An 18,630-nucleotide genomic window follows, 5' to 3' on the forward strand; every position below is an offset into this window, starting at 1 on the left:
GATTGGCCTGCTCTTCGATCACCTCCCCCTGAGGAGGGAGCAGCCCTACCAGGCCACAGAAGAGGACAATGCAGCCACTTTTGACGAGAACTGATAGACTAAGATCAGAAAGGAGAGGAGAACCTCCCCTATTAGTGGACTTGGGGAGGGGCATGCATGCAGAAACGGGAGGGAGGGTGGAATCGGGAGGGGAGGAGGGAGGGGTTTATGGGGGGATACAAAATGAATAAAGTGTAATTAATAAAAAATAAAAAAAATTAAAAAAGAAGTGTTTTTAGAGTACTATATACTGTTCTAAAAGCCAGATCCTCAAAAATACATATTATAGAATTGAAAAATAATCATAAAGGACGTCAGTGTAACTTCATTTTCCAAGAAAACTAAATCACATGCAGCTCCATGTCTCTGTGCTGCATGAACAATACACCATGACACAGGCCGCACTGCATCTAGTCGTAGGTCCTCTTTACAACCAAGGATACAAAGATGTCGACGTCTCAACTAGAGCCTGCCAGCCGTTCAAGCCATTTCACACAAGACCTGTGAAGACACACTACCTGATATTATCTTTTGCTTTTCAAACCCTGTAAATCTGCCTTTTGCTTAGTGCTACATGATTGAAAGCACAACCATATATATTCAGCTTTGTTCTGTTTTTGTCTGTTTGAGACAGGGTTTAGTTATGCTACTTTTATTCCTGGACTTGTGACCCTCTCTCAGCCTTTCATGTAAGGGAGGCTCCAGGAGTGTTCCGCCATGCCTGGCTGTTCAGTCCTGCTGGGCACATGCCCAGTCCTTGCTCCTGATGAGAAGAACCTAAGAACTAAGTGTGAAATTCTTCCTGTAAACCTCCCTCTGTCAACTTGCGCTTTCTGATGCTTACAATTACTAGACACACTGATCCTGAAGAACTGTTTTCATAAATGTTAATGGTAATTAGAGAATGCTACCATGAACGTATTACTAAAATGCTAAAATCTAAAGTCCCCCAAACAGAAGATATCACAACGTATTCTTTCATTTTTCGGTTTAAAAACTATTTATATGATTGTATATGTGAAGAGAAAGTTTTCTTCAAACCTTAACTTTCACTAAGACAGGCTAATTTTCAAACAAGTATTTGTCAAGGGGTGACTTGACAAACCACTTTAATAAACCTGCCTCCGATACCCAGAAGACATGGGGGTTCCAAGCTGGGAAACTCACACCAGGAACAGTTATCTGAGAGGAAGAAAGACATTCTATCTCACTAGTTTCCATTAAGGGAAACTTTGAATGCAAGTTTTAGAGCACTATACTAAAGACTGCAAGGGGGTGTCACTACTTGATGTTTCTAAGACAACACTGAGTATAGTTATCTCTAACACTCTGATGGGAGACAGGCTATTATAGAATTGTACTTCAAGATATAATTCACAAAAAAGCAAACAGCATTAATTTATTAACTGCAGAAAAACCGACTTCTAGTTATGCAGAATCTCTTTTATATTTTCTTTAAAACAGGGTCAGTGAGACAGTTCAGCAAGTGAAAGCATTTGCTACCGAAGCCTGATCTGCACTCAATCTCTAGAACCCATGGTAGGATAGAGAGAAGCATTTCCCGACAGTTGGCCTTTGACTACCACATGAGCTACAGCAGGTCTACACCCACACTCACGGGCATACAAAAAGTAATAATAAAATGAAAAAGTAAAGACAAAAAATTATAGTTTTGTCACATCAGAAAACTGAAAATATTTTTATTGTAAAGTTTTACGAAACATTTTCTTTTTTTTAAAAGTCATCTGTGGTGGTTTGAAGGAGAGTAGCCCCATAGGCTCAAAATTTTGAATTTTTGGTGGCCAGTTGGTAGACTGTTGGAGAGGAATAGGAAGTTGGTCTTGTTGAAGTAGATGTGTCACTGGAGGTGGGCTCTGAGGTTTCAAAAGCCCATGCCAGGCCTAGTCTCTGTCTCTGCCTGCCTATGGCCCAGAATACAAACTCTCAGCCTCATGCCTGCCTGCCTGCTCCCACCATGATGATGATGGACTGATCCCAATTAGACCTTTTTTCAAATAAGCATTGCCTTGGCCATGATGTCTCTTTATAAGCAATAGGACAGTGAATAACACATCACCTTAAAAAATGTCAATAAAAATCAAAGGAGTCCAAAACAGTAAAGATGAATCAACAATGAGAGTTAATATTTTGTATTCTTACAAAATATAAATATACTAATATAAATTAAGGAACAAGGGATAGAAAAGAGGCCTGATAGAGAAAATATACATTTCACTTCTTAAAAACGACAGGAAACCCACCCCAAACCTTTAGTTCCGTGTTGTTTACTTGAAAAGTTTAAAAATTAAAAACACTAAGAGGGACTGCTGCACATAACATCAACATTCGTGGTCACTCACATCATCGGAGAACGGCGTATCTGAGTGAAAATCAAGCGAGTTCAAGTGGCTGACAGACTCATAAAGCTGTAGTAATTTCAATTTACTGGCACAAAACTGCAGCAGTCCTTCATCAACAGACTCAAGCTCTAAAAGGCAGACGAAAAACAGACACACTTAACAGACTCATAAAAAGACTTTCATGATCTCTTAAATACGTAATGCCTAAATGGGTTAAATATTGATGTGCTTAACCTAGCACAGATTTTGAAAGCAAAGATAAATTTTCCATTTTAGTAAAATGTCCAGCTTTTTAAGTAAAACAGCATTTTCTAACAAGTCAAGAAGAGGTACAGAGCAAAGAGATTTCTGTGTGGTACTTATATTTAGAGACGACCCTGACCGTGCTCTGCTTCGCCCAGCATTAGGCACTCACTGTGCTCACCTAAGAATGTGTACATGGAAGGCTGCCTGGCTCTGCGGTAACCTAGGGGAGCTCAACGACAATGAATTCACTCAGGAGCTATGGCCTGTGATGAGTGTTATCTTCAGGACAGCCTGGCAAGGTGCCCTAAAGTAGACTTCCACTAATATCCTCCACCAATTAAGTTTTATTTTGTTCAAGATTAATGCTTAGGAAATATTCCCTACATAGCACACTTCTGCATAATAATTTAAGTATTTCTTGCTAATGTGAAGCAAATATATATTCTCTGAAAAGGCAGATATGGAAAACTAGAAATGCTACCCATGTTCTCACAGCTATAATAAAGCAGAATAAAAAACTCAAAATGTTCAGGACTGATTTATCAACAGAGCTTGAAACTGATTTGTTTTTTTAGTTTTTGATCTGGCTTATTTTCTACATAATTTCAAACCTTTTGTTAATGCTTTGAAGAGATATGGGACTTTATAAGGAATAGCATGCCTTTTCAGTGAGCTGTTTCCACTGAGGTGTGGGCTCTAAGATGTCCACTATTTAACAAGAGCCGGCATTCTAAATCTACTGAAAGTGTCAAGAATGAAACAACCTCAAAATTGGATGCTTTATGTCATGTAAGAAAGTAATGAGATTTTTTTTTTTAAGTTACTGGAGTCTGGCTTAAACATGATTAAGTATAAATGTAATTAAATGTAAATCTGGCTTTACATATTATTGTTAGGAAAAAGTCATAAGGAGATGGATTCAATCTACTGCACACCACAACGTAACTGACACTAGAAATTTGAAGCCATTTTATTTTACAAGCTCAGCTGAACAGAATACAGAGTTACAATTCACAGTTTCAAATGTAATTCTTTTCAGTCATGTTTAAACAAATAAAAGTCAGCCCCCAAACCCACCCTGATAATGTAATCACAAGCTGTGAATTCTTAAACTCCTTCCTCTGCTCATAAAAGGATGAGGCACTGAGGTGCTCTACATCACTTCAAAGACTAAATATTCTGGTCCATTACCCCAGTCAGAAAAAAATATTACTTAAGAATGTTTCTAGTAGAAACCTCTCTTCTCCTAGGAGGCAAAGCAACCCCAAAGATAGCAAGAGAACCTGTTTGGGTTTTATTGTTGTTATTTGGAAGACTGGGTCTCCTATGTAACCAGTCTGGCCTGTGAACTCAGAGCTCTGCCTACCTCTGCTTCCCAAAGACTGAGATTAAAGGCTTGTGCTATGATCCCCAGCTCTGTTTGCATAGCATCAGCTCATCACCCTCATCCCAATGGCTTTAACAATGTTCTGTAACTCTAAAAATAACAGGTTCTTATCATTCTTTAAAAAAAAATTTATATTGTTATTAATTTCTTGGCTCACAGTTTTTTAAGATTTAAAATAGTACTTTTATTAACTAGATAAAAATTTGATATATGCACATAATACATTTTGAGTATATTCACCTCCACCCTTCCCAACTTCATGTACACTTTTTTAATTTTTAAAAATTTATTACCAAAAAATTTGTTCATAAATAAAAATATCATACATCAAAAATAACCAGACAGAAAAATATAGGCAGCATTTGGAATGGAAGCGGTGGAACTTCACATTAAACTTAGATATTTTATTAATGCTTTTGAGGAATGGGTGCTTTCTAAGCATGGTATGCCTCTTTTTTTGCTCTTTAGATAACTCACTGAGTACAATTTCTGCTTCCCATCTACTCGTGGATGTGAGACCATCCACTGGAGTGTGTCTGACCTACCAGAAGTCCACACCCTACAGGAAATTGACTCTGCGCCTCCAGAAGCCATCAACTGTCAGTAGCTCCTCAGGAAGGGGTGGAGGCTTAGGATCTCCATTGCCCTCACTGCAGGGACGTGTCCTGGCTTGCTAGTGACAGTTTTGGAGAAGGCAACCCCAGCTACAGTGACATCATGAGTGGAACAGTTCTGTCAGGTCCAGACAACTTTCCTCCAGTTTCCCTTTCCACACACCCACCCACCTCTAGTTCCTACAATCTTTCTGTCCTCTTTTTCAAAATGTTCCCTAAGCCTTGGATGGAGGGGATACAAGAAGACATTCTGTTTGTGGTTGCTCTCATCATTCTGTACTGACATCTTTCCTCAAAATAGTGAGACATGAACAAAAACCTGAATTCCTCATAACAGCTAATACAGTCAGAGACTGTTCAGTTGAAGATCAAATGCATGTTAGATAGGAAATCTTTTAAAGCTCCTAAGCATTAAGGGTATGCCATAAATACCCTATTTTATGTCTATCTGCCTATTCCCTCTATCTGCTTATCGATCATCTATCAGTCATCTCTAATATAATGTGATAGCATTATATTTCCCATAATGAGATATATAATCTGAAGTGAAACCATAACAATATCTATTACCTTGATTTTTTAAAGAGTCCATTAAAGTCTGAGTAATGTTTCTAAGGCAGGAAAATGATATACGTTCACTGGACAAAATGCTTTCCAGAGCCTACAAGAAACCGTGAGCAATTTTAGTGATTATACAGCAATGGTATTGCTTTAACTTTGTACACATGCCTGTATCTTTATGACCCCAAGTTCAACACACACACCTGAGAAGTCAAGTTACATTAAAAGTAGTATGTGACCGATCCTATGTTCAGACTGAGAAAGAAAGAACTAGAGGGTGATTGATGGGTCATAGAGTGACCACACAACATAAAGAGGACACAGCTACTCTCCAACAGGAAGTCTCAACTAGCCTCTACTAGGAATGAATGAGAAGCAGAGGTAACTGGCATGTCAGTTATGAAGGCTGACAATGTCATTGCCACTTGCGCATACGCACATGAAACACTGCCACTACGACAGTACACATTTTACCCTCCCCAATCTCGGCCAACCCAGATGCTTACACATCTTCATTCACAGGTTCTAAAACACCTCATCATGCCTAGGTAGCAACCAGGGGAAACATCAATGAGTCAGGAACAGCTGACCCTCATATTTAGCCTTTCATTTTAGCATATTAAATTGGATTTTTGTCTGATGAGATAAGGTTTAAAAACCCTAATCCTATGGTGGATGTAGTAGGGCACAGGATTCCCAGCACTCAGGAGCACTCAGGTGGATTTTTGCTAGTTCCATATAAGCCAGAGCTACACAGTAAGATCCTGTCCAAAAATAAATAAAAGATAAACATCAGTCCTGTAATACAATCACTTCAGTATTTGAGGGGTCAAAAGGGCGTCGAAGGCGACTCACAAAACCGTTCCTATACCATTCCTATAATGAGGCAAGCATCTATAGTACAAAAAGAAGGGACCAAACAGACCAAAACCCAGGATAAATGTAATTTTCTCCATCCTTCTAACATGGCAGGCTGTTGGGGGCGTACACTTTCTCTCCATCACTGGATTCAGTCTCCCAAAGTCTTTATTGAACTTTGCCTTTCCTCTAGTGTTGTGACGCAACAGACAATTTTGATTTTTCTAGCATCTTAAATAAAATCCATGCTTTCGTGTATGGATTGATGGTATGGTGAGAGGGCGCAGGACGAGAATCCCTCATAAGAGAGCTTGTGCCATGCGCCATCCCAGCTCCGCTGCTCTGTAGGTAAAGATAATGATGGCACATGATAGAACTTTTGTCTTATGACTTTTTCTATGAGATTCACTGAACTCTCTCAGATGGCTGCCTTGTCATCACAATGTCATGTTCAATAACTGAGATTTCTGGCCTGAGGTTAAGAAAAGGCAATTAGCAGTCAGTGGAATGGAAAATTAGAATAAAATCAAAGAGACTTTCTTGCTCCATATTAAAGCAATAAAGTATTTTGTTTGTTGTTTTTCCAGACAGTGTTTCCTTGTGTAGTCCTGGCTGTCCTGGAGTTCACTCTGTAGACCAGGCTGGCCTCAAACTCACAGAGATCTGCTCGCCTCTTTTTTCTAGGTGCTGGGATTAAAGACGGGAACCACTACCACCCAGCTAATAATGTATATATTTTAAAAAATGACTCCAGCACAAATCATTCCATACTAATTTCTGCCATATATGTAGTGAAATAATAATATACACACTGGTCTCTGGCCTTGGTCCCTGTCATAGCTCCTATAACTTCTAATGATAGTCTCCTGAATGACATGTGCTAGAAGACTCTTCTGTTCTAATGAATGGTCTTGGCCCCAGCTCTTGAACAACTATGCTAAAACCCTGCAGGCAGAAAAACTAGGAAAACATTCTGTTGTAACATCTGGTGTTTGCCCCAGATTCCTGATACAGAATTCCTGACACCACTGTAGCTTCATGGGAGAAAAGACCTCACTGTTTCAGTACAGTCACACATGATGGGGCTGGTTACCATGACAACCAGCAAGGAGCTTAGGGAATTATCATTTTTAGCTCCACTCCAAACCTCCTGGGAAGAGAAGAACTGAGGGGTGAGCTGAAGAATAATAGTCAATGATACAGTTGTGCCTAAGTAATGAAACCTCCATAAACTCTTGCAGGGATAGAGCCTTTCAACTTCAGATGGATAACACTGTATAACATGCAGAAGTTCCTGGGGAACAGGGAGGCTGCACACCCTCCACCGGAAGCACTGCCCCGTGCACCCAGCTAGTTGTCAGTAGTCTTTAATATCTGTTTCAACATATAAATAACTCAGGCTGCTCCCTGAGTCTGTGAGACACCTAGCAAACAAAGACAAAGGGACAGGTCAGAGCTCACAGTTGGCCTGAAGCATCCCAACCTACTGGCTGCCACTGGCATTGAAAAGTGGGGCGAGTTTTATGGGCTGAGCCCTTCAGGTCAGTAAAGTCCAAACTGACCTGAACCTCAACACTGAGCCACCAACACTGGGGACTGTGGGCTGCGGCATACGGCACTCTCATCAGTGCAAGTGCAGCTCAGAGAAGCAATGTGGCGTCTGCTAACACAGCTGGATATGTTGTTAGGTTTCCATCATTCCGGGTTTATGTATGCGCGCGCGCGCGTGTGTGTGTGTCAACATACACTCCTAGGTTGGAACATGAAAATAAAATTTTCCTTAGGGTTGATAACATATCAGTTTCTCAGCAGGGAAGTTCACTTACTATACACACTTACTTGTTTCTTGGTTGCAGGGTACTTAATATCAAGAATCACCTCCTTTATTTCCGTTTCAAATGAATCTATAATGAGAAAATCACACTAGAATTCTCAGTCTATCACAGAAAGATGCTTGTATGAGAGAAAATGAGCTGTCTGCACTCTGTCCTAAAGGAATCACAGGTTCCCCAAATTATCCTGAAGAAGTTTTCGCACCCCCTGATGTACACGTCATCCTCTCAGAGCATGGACATAAGATAAATGTCCCTCACCTCATCCTGGAAAGGGCTTGAGACAGCCCCGAACAGTCCAGCTGCACTCATAATCCAACATGCTATGACAATGATAAAGGCACCTACCAAGACTGTGGGACTTTGTTTTCAGCAAGGCTGCCAGTTTCTTCACTAAGTGTAGGTCCTTGGCTCTTTCACTCTTCTTATCACTAAAATAGTAATCACAACTTATTACATAATGTACATTGTGTTCTTTCTAATCCTGATGCAATCCAACTCGTTTTTTGTTTACGTTTCTTATTTAAAGGGATCATCTAGTGATATAACAAACCACATAACACCAAGTATAAAACAAACAAACAAAAAAGCCCAAAGTAAAGGACTATGCAGAATGTGCACAGCAAAATCACAACAGACACAAACCAACTCTTACCTCAGTGCTAAATGGAAAGGCACATTCACCGTTTTCACACTTGCTGACACCGGGTCAACAAGACAGATCTGGTAAGTCTGAGGCTGCCAACTCTGACTTGTCACATTGTTTAAGCCCATTATTTTGTAGCCAGGATACAGCAACCTAAGGCAATCACATACCAGTGGGTAAGATTATCAGCAGAAGGAGAAATCCCACAAGGTGCTCTGACTACAGCTACATCTTCATCAATGCAGGGGTATTCCCTGGGCAAACAAACACTGATAAACAGTGGCAAATAAATAGGAAGCTAAGTCAGGCAGAACGGACTCGGACAGAGGAGGTCTACTCTCCTTAAAGGTTCTAGGAAACTGTAGGAACACAAACCTACAGTCCAATGGCAAATGAAGCATATGCCTTGCTTAGCATCATTGGGAAACTCCGGCAGATTTTTCCTTCGGGGTTTTCACAACATAAGTAAAAGAAAAGTGACTTGAGCAAGCTCACTTAACTCAGCAGCAAACCATAACATTCTCTTTGCTATGCAATACATAATCCTCAATTATGTATCAGGCACTCATGGGAAAAACAGGATAGCACATTCTGCAATTCTCCAGTCCCTTGCAGTTTACTGCATGCTTTAAGGAAAGCTCCCTATAATTCTCTCTGGGACCAGCAGACACCAGGGCTTGCAGCTTACCTGCAATGCTTACCCACGTTGAAAGCACCTACTCTAGGCCCTTGCTGTGTGTTCCACACTTCCAAAATCCCCCTTCGTGGTGCGTAGATCACAAGGAACTGAGCTACTCGACTGGGACCTTGAGTATTTCCAAAGGGGGAGAACTCCCCCTTTTCTGGTACTCGCTCATGGAGGTCCTCCACAATTTGAATCCAACCGATCTGTGCATCCCGATACCCTTGCAGACAGAAAAAGGTAGCCAATCAGTTTATTCATCTGGGCTCAACAGTAGGTTCTCACGCACTTCTGAGTATTTAGTGGAAGGGAGGACATCAAGACAAGACAGAGAAGTACATTTCTTTTTATTATTAGACAGAAAAGATTAAAAACAATGCAATAACCTGTCACCAAAACATACTTGCTCAGATCACTCTTTTCCTTAAGAAGAAAATATTGTGGACATCATCAAAGCTTCCTGAGTCCATCCCTCCCTCTGCAACTCTGCTCCCATTCCCTTCCTTTCCTCTCTTTGAAAGATTCCTTACTTTAAAAACAAAAAACCAGATCTGGGAAGAATATTAGTTTAGCTAGTTAAAATATAAGCAAAGGTAAAGCTGCCCGCCTGCTGCTCACGTTCCCTGGTGGTGTAGAAGAGGGACCGCAGGTGGCAGAGCAGCATAAGGAAGACACTAACATGCTGCTGGGCTTGGGGTAGCCCTCTCATGACTAACATGCGTGGAGATCACAAGTGACTGAAGCAGTTGGAAAACACAGGCAAAGACATCAGCAACAACAGTGTCTTTATAAAGGAGAAGGAACGTTGCAGGAGGAGGAAGCTGACAGTGACAAAACTGGAAATAAGTGCAAGAGGAAGAGGCTAAAGTGCCTGTGACAAGCAGGAGTGTGCACAGGTCCTGGGTGCAAACCCCGCAGCACAAACAACCCAAGCTAACCACACAGAAGGCCAGTGCTGCAACTGAGTGTGTCAATTAGCTACCAGTCAACTGTTGTTGACCTGAGTTGATACTGAAAAGAAAAGTCAAGGAGGATCAAATACTGTTACCAACTGAAAACTGAAGGATGATAAAGTTGCTCAACTACTGGGATAAAAAGTAAGGCAACTTTTTCTCCATTTTTGTAGGGAAGTACCTTTCCACATCCGTACTGCAATTCCTCGAGCTACATCTAACAAGATTACTCTGCCAAAATCATCTGTGACTGCTGCCAGGGTATTACAAGGAGAGAGGGATATGCTTTCTCCATGCCGTCTAGAATCCGGAAGTCCAAATCTGTCATTAAAAAAATAGACAAATAAAAGGTAAGTCATACTCAAAGTTAGAAATATGGAATAATAAAATGTATAAATAAAATAGACTATGTCTATTTCTAAATTAAAAAAATATAAACCTTGCCTGGATTAACAATTCATCATATTTGACATTTGCAACACAAAATTTACAAAAGAAAAACATTCCCACAGTACTATTTTGTCCTTCCAGTTTTTCTTTGAATAAGAGTCTTGTCACAGAAAACACCACAACCAACTGCGCTGCAGGACACTCTGCTCCAACAGAGGCATCTTCTGTTTCCATTCCCCAGTGTCCCCAGTATGCTAGACAGCACATCTTGCTGACATCAACACATCTATCTGGAATGGTAAGGAACTTGGGCAGAACTAATTTCTTAGGACATTAATAAGACACACTTCTGGGTTGTCTGCAGTGTTCCTATGGATGATTAGGTAATGAGGGCTCTGATCCTGAACAGATTAATCCCTTAAAGGTTTATGATATGATAACATTATTGGAAGGTGGTGAAAATCAGAAGGGGACACGGTCGGGCATGGTAGAATACACCTTTAATCCCAGCACCCAGGAGGCAGAGGTAGGCGGACAGCTTTGAGTTCGAGATCAGCCTGGTCTACAGTCAAGGCTATACAGAGAAACTCTGTCTTGGAGAGAGAGAGAGAGAGAGAGAGAGAGAGAGAGAGAGAGAGAGGGAGGGAGGGAGGGAGGGAGGGAGGGAGGGAGGGAGGGAGGGAGGAAGGAAGGAAGGAAGGAAGGAAGGAAGGAAGGAAGGAAGGAAGGAAGGAAGCTGGACTGTGTCCTTGGAAGCCGTGTCTTGCCCTGGCCTCTTCCTGGATCCCATCTTTCTGCACTCCCTTAAGAGGGCAAAGGCTCTGCTCGGCCACATGTGTCCACTGCACTGGCACTCTGCTCAACCATCAACAGACTGAACACTTTTGGAACTGTGAACCAAAATAACTTTTTCCTGTTTTAAGTTATTTTTGACCTCAAATATTTTGACCTCAAAAACAAAAAAGTAACTAACCCATTGTCAGAAAAAAGAATTTTCCTGCTAAAGTGCTGTTGGTCTGTAACCAGCTTATGAGAATCCCCATGTGACAGCCTAAACATGAAATGAAAAGGAAGGGAGCTCACACAGAAAAAGACCTTGAGCTCGGTGTTTTCGGACTTCGTCACATGGATTTGAGGTACCAAAGGCCATTTGACTAATTTCTTGATTGCTGAGTGAATTCAGAATTCAGGTTGTTACAACACAGAGTGAGAAAAAAGGCTAGGATACAGTTCAGTGCTGCAGGGCTTGTTTCACATGAACCACGAACCACTTTGCAACTTCCTTGTTTAGATTGTAATGAATGCAAAGGTACTAACCTCAAAAAATTGATTTTACTAACAGTTCATTAATCCGCTTTCTCCAGGTGAAGAGCATCTTTAAAAGCAGAGCTGGAATATTACTTCTTTATGGTGGTATTTTATATTTAGGTAATAAGCAACAAATGAAAAGAAAGCCAAGCAAAAATCAAACCCTCTCTTCCAAAAAATTAAAGCAACAACAACCCCACTATTCAGATACACTGATGTGTTCTAAAGTAGAACACAGAAGGAAGTCCAAGCCAGCACTGTAAAGAGTCCCCCTCTTCTGGGAACTCATGTTTCAGTTGAAAAAGGCATCCTACATGAACGGTAATTCTCAGAAGCCACAAAGTTGCAGAGTCAGAAGATCAACTAAGGACCCCACGTGCGTGCAACTTTAACAGCAGTGCTCAGAGCACACGAGTGACAGAAGCATGGCTGACTTGCCTCACAGCTAGTGGGGTGGCTGGCTCCATCTTGGGCTTCTGCTTCTGGACAGTTTCTTCTTCATGCTTGCTTTTCCAACCAAGCCAACCACTGAAGAGAGGGGACACAAATGAATACTAGCTTCAGGACTCAGAGTACCAGAGTCCAGGCACAATCAAGTGAGATCTGAATCAGATCATTTAAAAATGCTGTTTCATTACCTGGCAGCACTAAAGAGAGCAGAAGTCAGTTTACTTGCAACAGCGAGCGCCACGTGAGATAACAGCGGCTGTGTGCTTCCCTGCAAAACAGACATCCAGAGAAAACCAAGATGCAACCTGTGTTCTAGAGGAGACTCTGAAGAGTATGAGTTGCAAAGTCTATTCCAGGAGCTCTTTCTGAAGGCATCAACCTCAGTAGCAGCAGCTATACACAATTAGCCATTGGATTCAAAAGTGAAAGCCACTAGTGGCACAAGTTGCTCTGGTCAAGTATTCTGACCTCAGCAATGTGAACTAGCACACTGAGGCAAGGACTTCCCATTGTGCTGAGCTGCTGCTGCCCTGTTACCAACCGTTAGGGTTTCTCTGTTTAAACTGTAGCTTAATGAAAACCAAGGAGGTCAGTAAGACATCAGCATTGTCTAGCTGAGCTATGGATTCCCCAGCTGTATAAGACTGCCTCTTCCCTTACTTTTTTATTTTTAAGTAAATATATATTTGTATAAAAGTAAAAAGACAGTTCAGCTCATCCAGAGAAGGCTATTTTTGTTTGTTTGTTTGTTTTTTTAAGTAAGGAGTGCTGCCAAATGTAACATAACTTTTCCCTATTTTAGGAAGCAATTTTCAAAATCTATATCAACTATAATGGGCAGCATGTTCTGTCTCACAGTTCCTTGTTTATTCTAATCCCTGGAGGGCTGACATAATTAAAAAACAGCAGTTGCACCAATATTTAAACAAACTTAGTCAAAGAACTTAGGGCTTTAGAGACACTATTTATTGGTTTTACCTTGGGTTTTTTTGTTGCTGATAAATATATGCACAGATATATGCATGCACAAGCACACACGTGTACCCTGATTTTCAGAGCTTTTCAGTAAATCTAAATAACTTAGAAAAAAGCTGGACTGGTGACATGGCACAGGAGTAGAAGTACACATAGCATAAGCTTGATGACCTGAGTTCAAGCACTAGAACCCACATGGAAGAGCCAGAAGTGGTGGCGTGCACCTGTAATCCTGGCACTCACGAGGGAGTGGAACAGGAAGTTCTTCAGCCAGCTACCAGGGAAAAGGAAGGAGCAAACTTCCAAGAGTTGTCCCTCTGGCTCACCCACAAACAAAACACATGCCTGCACACAAACAAACAAACACACACACAACACATGCCTGCCCTCACTCACACTCACAAAATGTGTATGCACTTACTCACACACACACTCCACACAAACACTTCTGTAATTTCTTTAATTATAAAAAAATTCTTTAGAAGAAACTTGTGATTAATTTTAACTTCAGGTAAAACTTACAAATTGAAACTTACTCATTCTAAGGCTATGTTACTGTATCAAATTTTTAGGCACATTAAAAAAAATACAGAGTGCCTCTACTCATGATGAAACTCATACCTCGAGAGCATAGAAGAAGCCAGTGAATGGACTGGACCCCACAGTGATGTACTGAGACATGGCAGGTGGACTGTTTTTAATGGCTGCATTGAATCCACCTATGTTGGAAGCAGTCTTCATTTGATCAAATGGTGACAGAGTCATAATACCTTATTATTAAAAGAAACAAGACAAAAGCCCCAGTTTGAAAACATTAAAATGACCTTATTTAAACCATTATTTTTGCTTCTGCTTTAAGATGCTACTACATTAGTTTTATTTAACTAAAAAGTAATTTATAAATATCCACATCAAAAAGTGCTGATAAATATTAAAAGTACTAACCTGAATTGCAAGCATAGCCTTTTTAAAATCCCTATTACTTTAATGATCCCATGTGATATTACTTTTTTACCAACTGTTTTAACTCACTAATCCTGATATTTTTTTCTTCTATTTATGAAGCAAGACTTGGGTTCCCTCTCATGCAGCTTAGATTCATGTTCCATTACAGCCCCTCCCACAAGCCTTTGCAGCAATTTTACTCCACATGCCCTCAGAGTAAGCCTTAACCATGGAGTGTCTGAAGTTTCTGCTCTTCAAAGAAACAGCTGTTCACACCGGGCCCGGCCCAGCCCCACTGTCTGTACCTCCCCAGACTGCCAGTCCTTTGCAGTCCATATGTTGGACACAGCAGACTGGCACTAATGTCCCAGTGCAGACTTGGCTAGCCTGATCCCTGGCAGTCCTAACTTGTTCTCCTGCCCTACACTATTGGTTGGCAGCTAAAAGTAGACAAACTCTGTCTTTTGTACCAAGCTGCAGAACTGTGCCTCATGCATATAAGGTGATACAGCTTACCGAGGGCCCTCTCCTCTCTCATCCCTTCAAAACCTGTGGAGCCATTAAAAAATAAATTCATGGGTGGGGTTGGGAGGGAATGAGGAAGGGGGCTACAGCTGGGATACAAAGCAAATAACCTGTAGTTAATATAAAAAATAAAAATTATATAAAAAATAAATTCATATTCACTGTTTTCATTAAGAGTCATATAAATCTTACTCGTGGCTGAGAAGGTCTTCACCTATAATTCTATTTCCTTAGCTGAGATCTTCCTGGTGGGACTATAATCTTGTCGTTGAAGGTTTTCTCTGAACACAGGTCCTTTCCACACTGTGAAACACACTGGATTTCCTCTGCACATAAATCTCCATAAAGTCAAGCTCACTGGACAACCTCCACACCTGCCTCAGTATCTATGAGGACCTCCTTGATAGTGTGACATGTGAGCAGAGGCCTGCACTGAGTAAGCAAGGGAAAACTGAGTGGCTATGTGGGCACTGTTCCAGGCAGAGGAGCAGCAATTATGATGTTCTGCAGGTGCTCCCAGGAGCCAGACCAACACAAAAGGACACAGTGAGAGGGGTAGGATTTAAGCCCACTGAGCACCAGAGCAGGTATTGGGCCCTGAATGTAACTGAGAGGAGCAAAGGGAGAAGGGAGGCATCTGGAAGAGCAAAAATGGAGCAGCAAGTTTGAGGAGAGGAAATCAAGAATTTAATACTGAATATCAAGTTTGGACATCCAGTAAAAATTCTCAGACAAGGAGCCTAAAACAAAAAGAATGTGAAGCCCAAAGTACTGAACAGAAATGGAGATAAAGAGTGGAAATGCTGTAATTTTATTTCTTGTTCTTACTTGTTATTTTTGAAAATAAGAAGTAGAGACAGTTACTGTGAGACAAACCCACCCCAGTCTGGCTTCTGTACATGGCTCTCTACCCCAGCTGCTCAAATCAAGCCATAAAGAGCTCCAGGCTGCCAAGCCCAGAGAGCACCCACCCACACCATTTACATCTGCAGGCCCACAGCCTCTGAACCTCGGAGCACGAGTCTATCTGTCTACTTGAGTCTCTGCTAGAATGTACCACAAGTCAGCATGCAAAACTTCATGCTTTACCCCCTTACGTATCTTCCTTACTCTCCTTTCAGTGAACAAGCTGCTCAGCCACCCAGCGGCTACAACTGAAGTGTGATGGCATCACCTGAGAGCCCATCCCTTAGGAGGCTGAGACATGGGGTGAGGAGTGGGGGTGAGCCCTTTTCACTCTCAATCAAGCCGTAATGACCTCCCTTGTTCCTCTAGTCTTCTGAGGTCTTTGGGGTCCCCAGGCCTATATTCATATTTTGTCCTCTGCTGAGCATGCTCTGACTACAAACCTGCCCCCAGCTGGCTCCTGCTCACCATCCCTGCCTCAATCCAGGTGTGTTCTCTGAAGCCTGTTCTTAGCATCCATCTACGCACTTCCTTTCTTCCAGATTAGTGGGTCTTCCTAATGCTGTGACCCTTTAGTACAGTCCCACGGTGTGCTGACTCCAACCATAAAATTATCTTCATTGCTACTTCATAACTGTGACTTTACTATTTATGAATCGTAATGTAAATATCTGATGTGTGACCCCGGTGAAACGGTCGTTCGACCCCCAGGTTAGAACTGTGGTCCAGATCACAACTCTGATGATTCCCTCTGAAATGCCAGTGTTTTGGCAGCACCACATTCAGACAAGCTTTCTCAAGGCAGGGACTGCACTATCGTGTGATTCCAACACCAGCACTAGTGCCTAGGGAATAACAGTATTTCTTATTGAATGAGTTAGTTAAGACCTTTACATGAAGATGCACATAAAATAAAGTGTATTGTACCTCTTACTTTTTCATTTGTAGGCTGGGGAGTAAATGAATAGAATAATGTTTTCTATCCAATCATTTTCCCCAGCCAGCTTCAATGTTCCAAAGTCTAATTAACAGAGCAGGGAGGAGACCCTGGGCTGAACTCAACACTTTGGAAAATTTGTTAACATTCCTCTTAGCAAAAACCTGAAGACACTCATGTGTTCACTAATAAGGCATTCATTAGAGTAGTCCACGCAAGAATGATACACAGGACTGTGCAGGCAGAATCAGCAGGCCTCTGTGGCAGACACCTTCGGCCAGCCCTCCCCAGAACCCCTCCTGCCTTTCTAGACCTGACTTTCGAGTTCCTGCTGACTTCTGGCTGATTCAGACAATGGACCAGAGAAAGAAAGGAGAATGAAGTAGGGACGTCTTTTTCCCTGGCTCTTTTCCTGAAAGCTGGCTGTGACCCTGAGAAGTCACCCTGTCCCCAGGCACCAGTCCCAGTCACTGTGAGCGTGAGGATGGCTCCCTACCTGTCACTCTTCAGGCTGAGCAGGGGTTAACAGCTGCTAAGAAGTCCTGGTGTACAGATTATCACTGGTGCTTATACAACAGCATATCTGAACAAAGTCCCTGTAAAGAAACCTTTAAGCATCCTACGCCAAGGTCCTCCTGTAGGGCTAGGCTGACAAAATATCTCCTTAGTAACCCTGATGTGGCAATATAATGCTATTTTTAAGCACATACCTTCCCACACGGCAATATGCATGTTACTTATGCACTTATACACAGAAGCTAAAAGCCTCTCAATAGAAGGAACTTTTTTTTGTATTTATACATTGTTCAAATTTTATTCTATATGAAAATATTTTAAGTTAGTATTTCTTTCTACTTTTGCTTTACCACCTTAATTCTGAAGCTCACTACTTCTCACTAAGATTACTACAGTCTCCTCATTAACTTTTTTTTCTTTCTTTTTCTAAAATTTAGGATGGAGTATGGCCATACTGCCCATGGTGGTCTTGAATTTGCTATCCTCTTACATCAGCCTGCAGAACAGCTGGAATTATAAACATGTACTAACATCTCTGGCTTCCCCTAATGGTGACTCCTAGAGACCAATCATAGTCTCTGAACCGTCTCCAAAGTGGTTTTTCTAACAGGCAATGTGAGGACATTATCTCTTTGCTGAAAATTCTGTGGTTCTTGACATGGCTGAGAATGGTCTAAGAAAACAGCTATTCCTCCATGTAAGTACACGAGGCCTTGCAGGGGTAGATCCCTATCTATGTCCCTCCACTATGACCTCACTCCCACCAGCTCCTTGGCACTCACTGTTTCTCCACCACACTCTGCAACTCACCCACACATGTGTTGGCTAGAGGGTTTGCTCTTCTACCATCAGATTAAGCCAAGTATTTCAATGCTGGCACTCTCTCTTTCTCCTCGGTTCCTACTACAGGTGGTCTACTCTTACATGTGTCTTTCGACTAACCTCATGCTTCTAGGCAGTCACAACTTTTCTGTGTTTCTGCTTAGGGGGTTTTTCTTCTCTTTCTCTCCTTTATAGAATATATATATATATATATATATATATATATATATATATATATAAAACCTTCAAATACTGTCATGGGAGGAAACCTGCTTTATTTATGTTCTGTTGGTCCAAAGGTTACTTTTTTGGTTGTTGTTTTGTTTTTTGAGATAGGGTTTCTCTGTCTGTGTAGCCTTGGCTATCCTTGACTTGATTTGTAGACCAGGCTGGCCTTGAACTCACAGGGACCTGCATGACTCTGCCTCTCTGAGTGCTGGGATTCAAGGCATGTGATGCCCAGATCCAAAGGTTACATTTTTAAAAGACTGGCATAGAAGGTCATTACAAGAATCAGAATGTCAGTAGTCAAATGACATCAAAATAGTAAGTGACCACTTAAAACTACAATATTGATGTTGAGGGTGTGATTAAATCTTTATTGAAACTGCTACTCTATCTTAAAGACATATGCCTAGCTGAGAAAAGATGGAACTAACTTCCTAGTGGTTTTCAATA

The 18,630-nt window shown here is 41.4% G+C and overlaps 1 protein-coding gene and 1 non-coding gene across 3 annotated transcripts in view; both read right to left on the reverse strand.

Moving 5' to 3' along the window:
* Positions 1-18,630, reverse strand: part of Rab3gap2 (RAB3 GTPase activating non-catalytic protein subunit 2) — an 82,885-nt gene that overhangs the window by 27,432 nt on the left and 36,823 nt on the right. For both annotated transcript variants that reach the window (XM_055609203.1, XM_055609202.1), the window contains exons 10-19: positions 13,923-14,071; positions 12,515-12,594; positions 12,315-12,404; positions 10,360-10,499; positions 9,232-9,448; positions 8,553-8,696; positions 8,246-8,328; positions 7,905-7,969; positions 5,217-5,307; positions 2,400-2,527 (exon numbers count right to left, since the gene is read on the reverse strand). In XM_055609203.1, coding sequence (XP_055465178.1) covers positions 2,400-2,527; positions 5,217-5,307; positions 7,905-7,969; positions 8,246-8,328; positions 8,553-8,696; positions 9,232-9,448; positions 10,360-10,499; positions 12,315-12,404; positions 12,515-12,594; positions 13,923-14,071 — 1,187 coding nt within the window. The remainder of the gene's footprint in view (positions 1-2,399; positions 2,528-5,216; positions 5,308-7,904; positions 7,970-8,245; positions 8,329-8,552; positions 8,697-9,231; positions 9,449-10,359; positions 10,500-12,314; positions 12,405-12,514; positions 12,595-13,922; positions 14,072-18,630) is intronic.
* Positions 16,618-16,749, reverse strand: LOC129678479 (small nucleolar RNA SNORA36 family). Its single transcript, XR_008720394.1, has one exon. It is a non-coding gene; the product is annotated as a small nucleolar RNA SNORA36 family (small nucleolar RNA).

This window comes from Psammomys obesus, unplaced genomic scaffold (genome assembly GCF_907164565.1).
Source record: "Psammomys obesus unplaced genomic scaffold, mPsaObe1.curated_primary_1811, whole genome shotgun sequence".
NCBI lineage: Eukaryota > Metazoa > Chordata > Mammalia > Rodentia > Muridae > Psammomys > Psammomys obesus.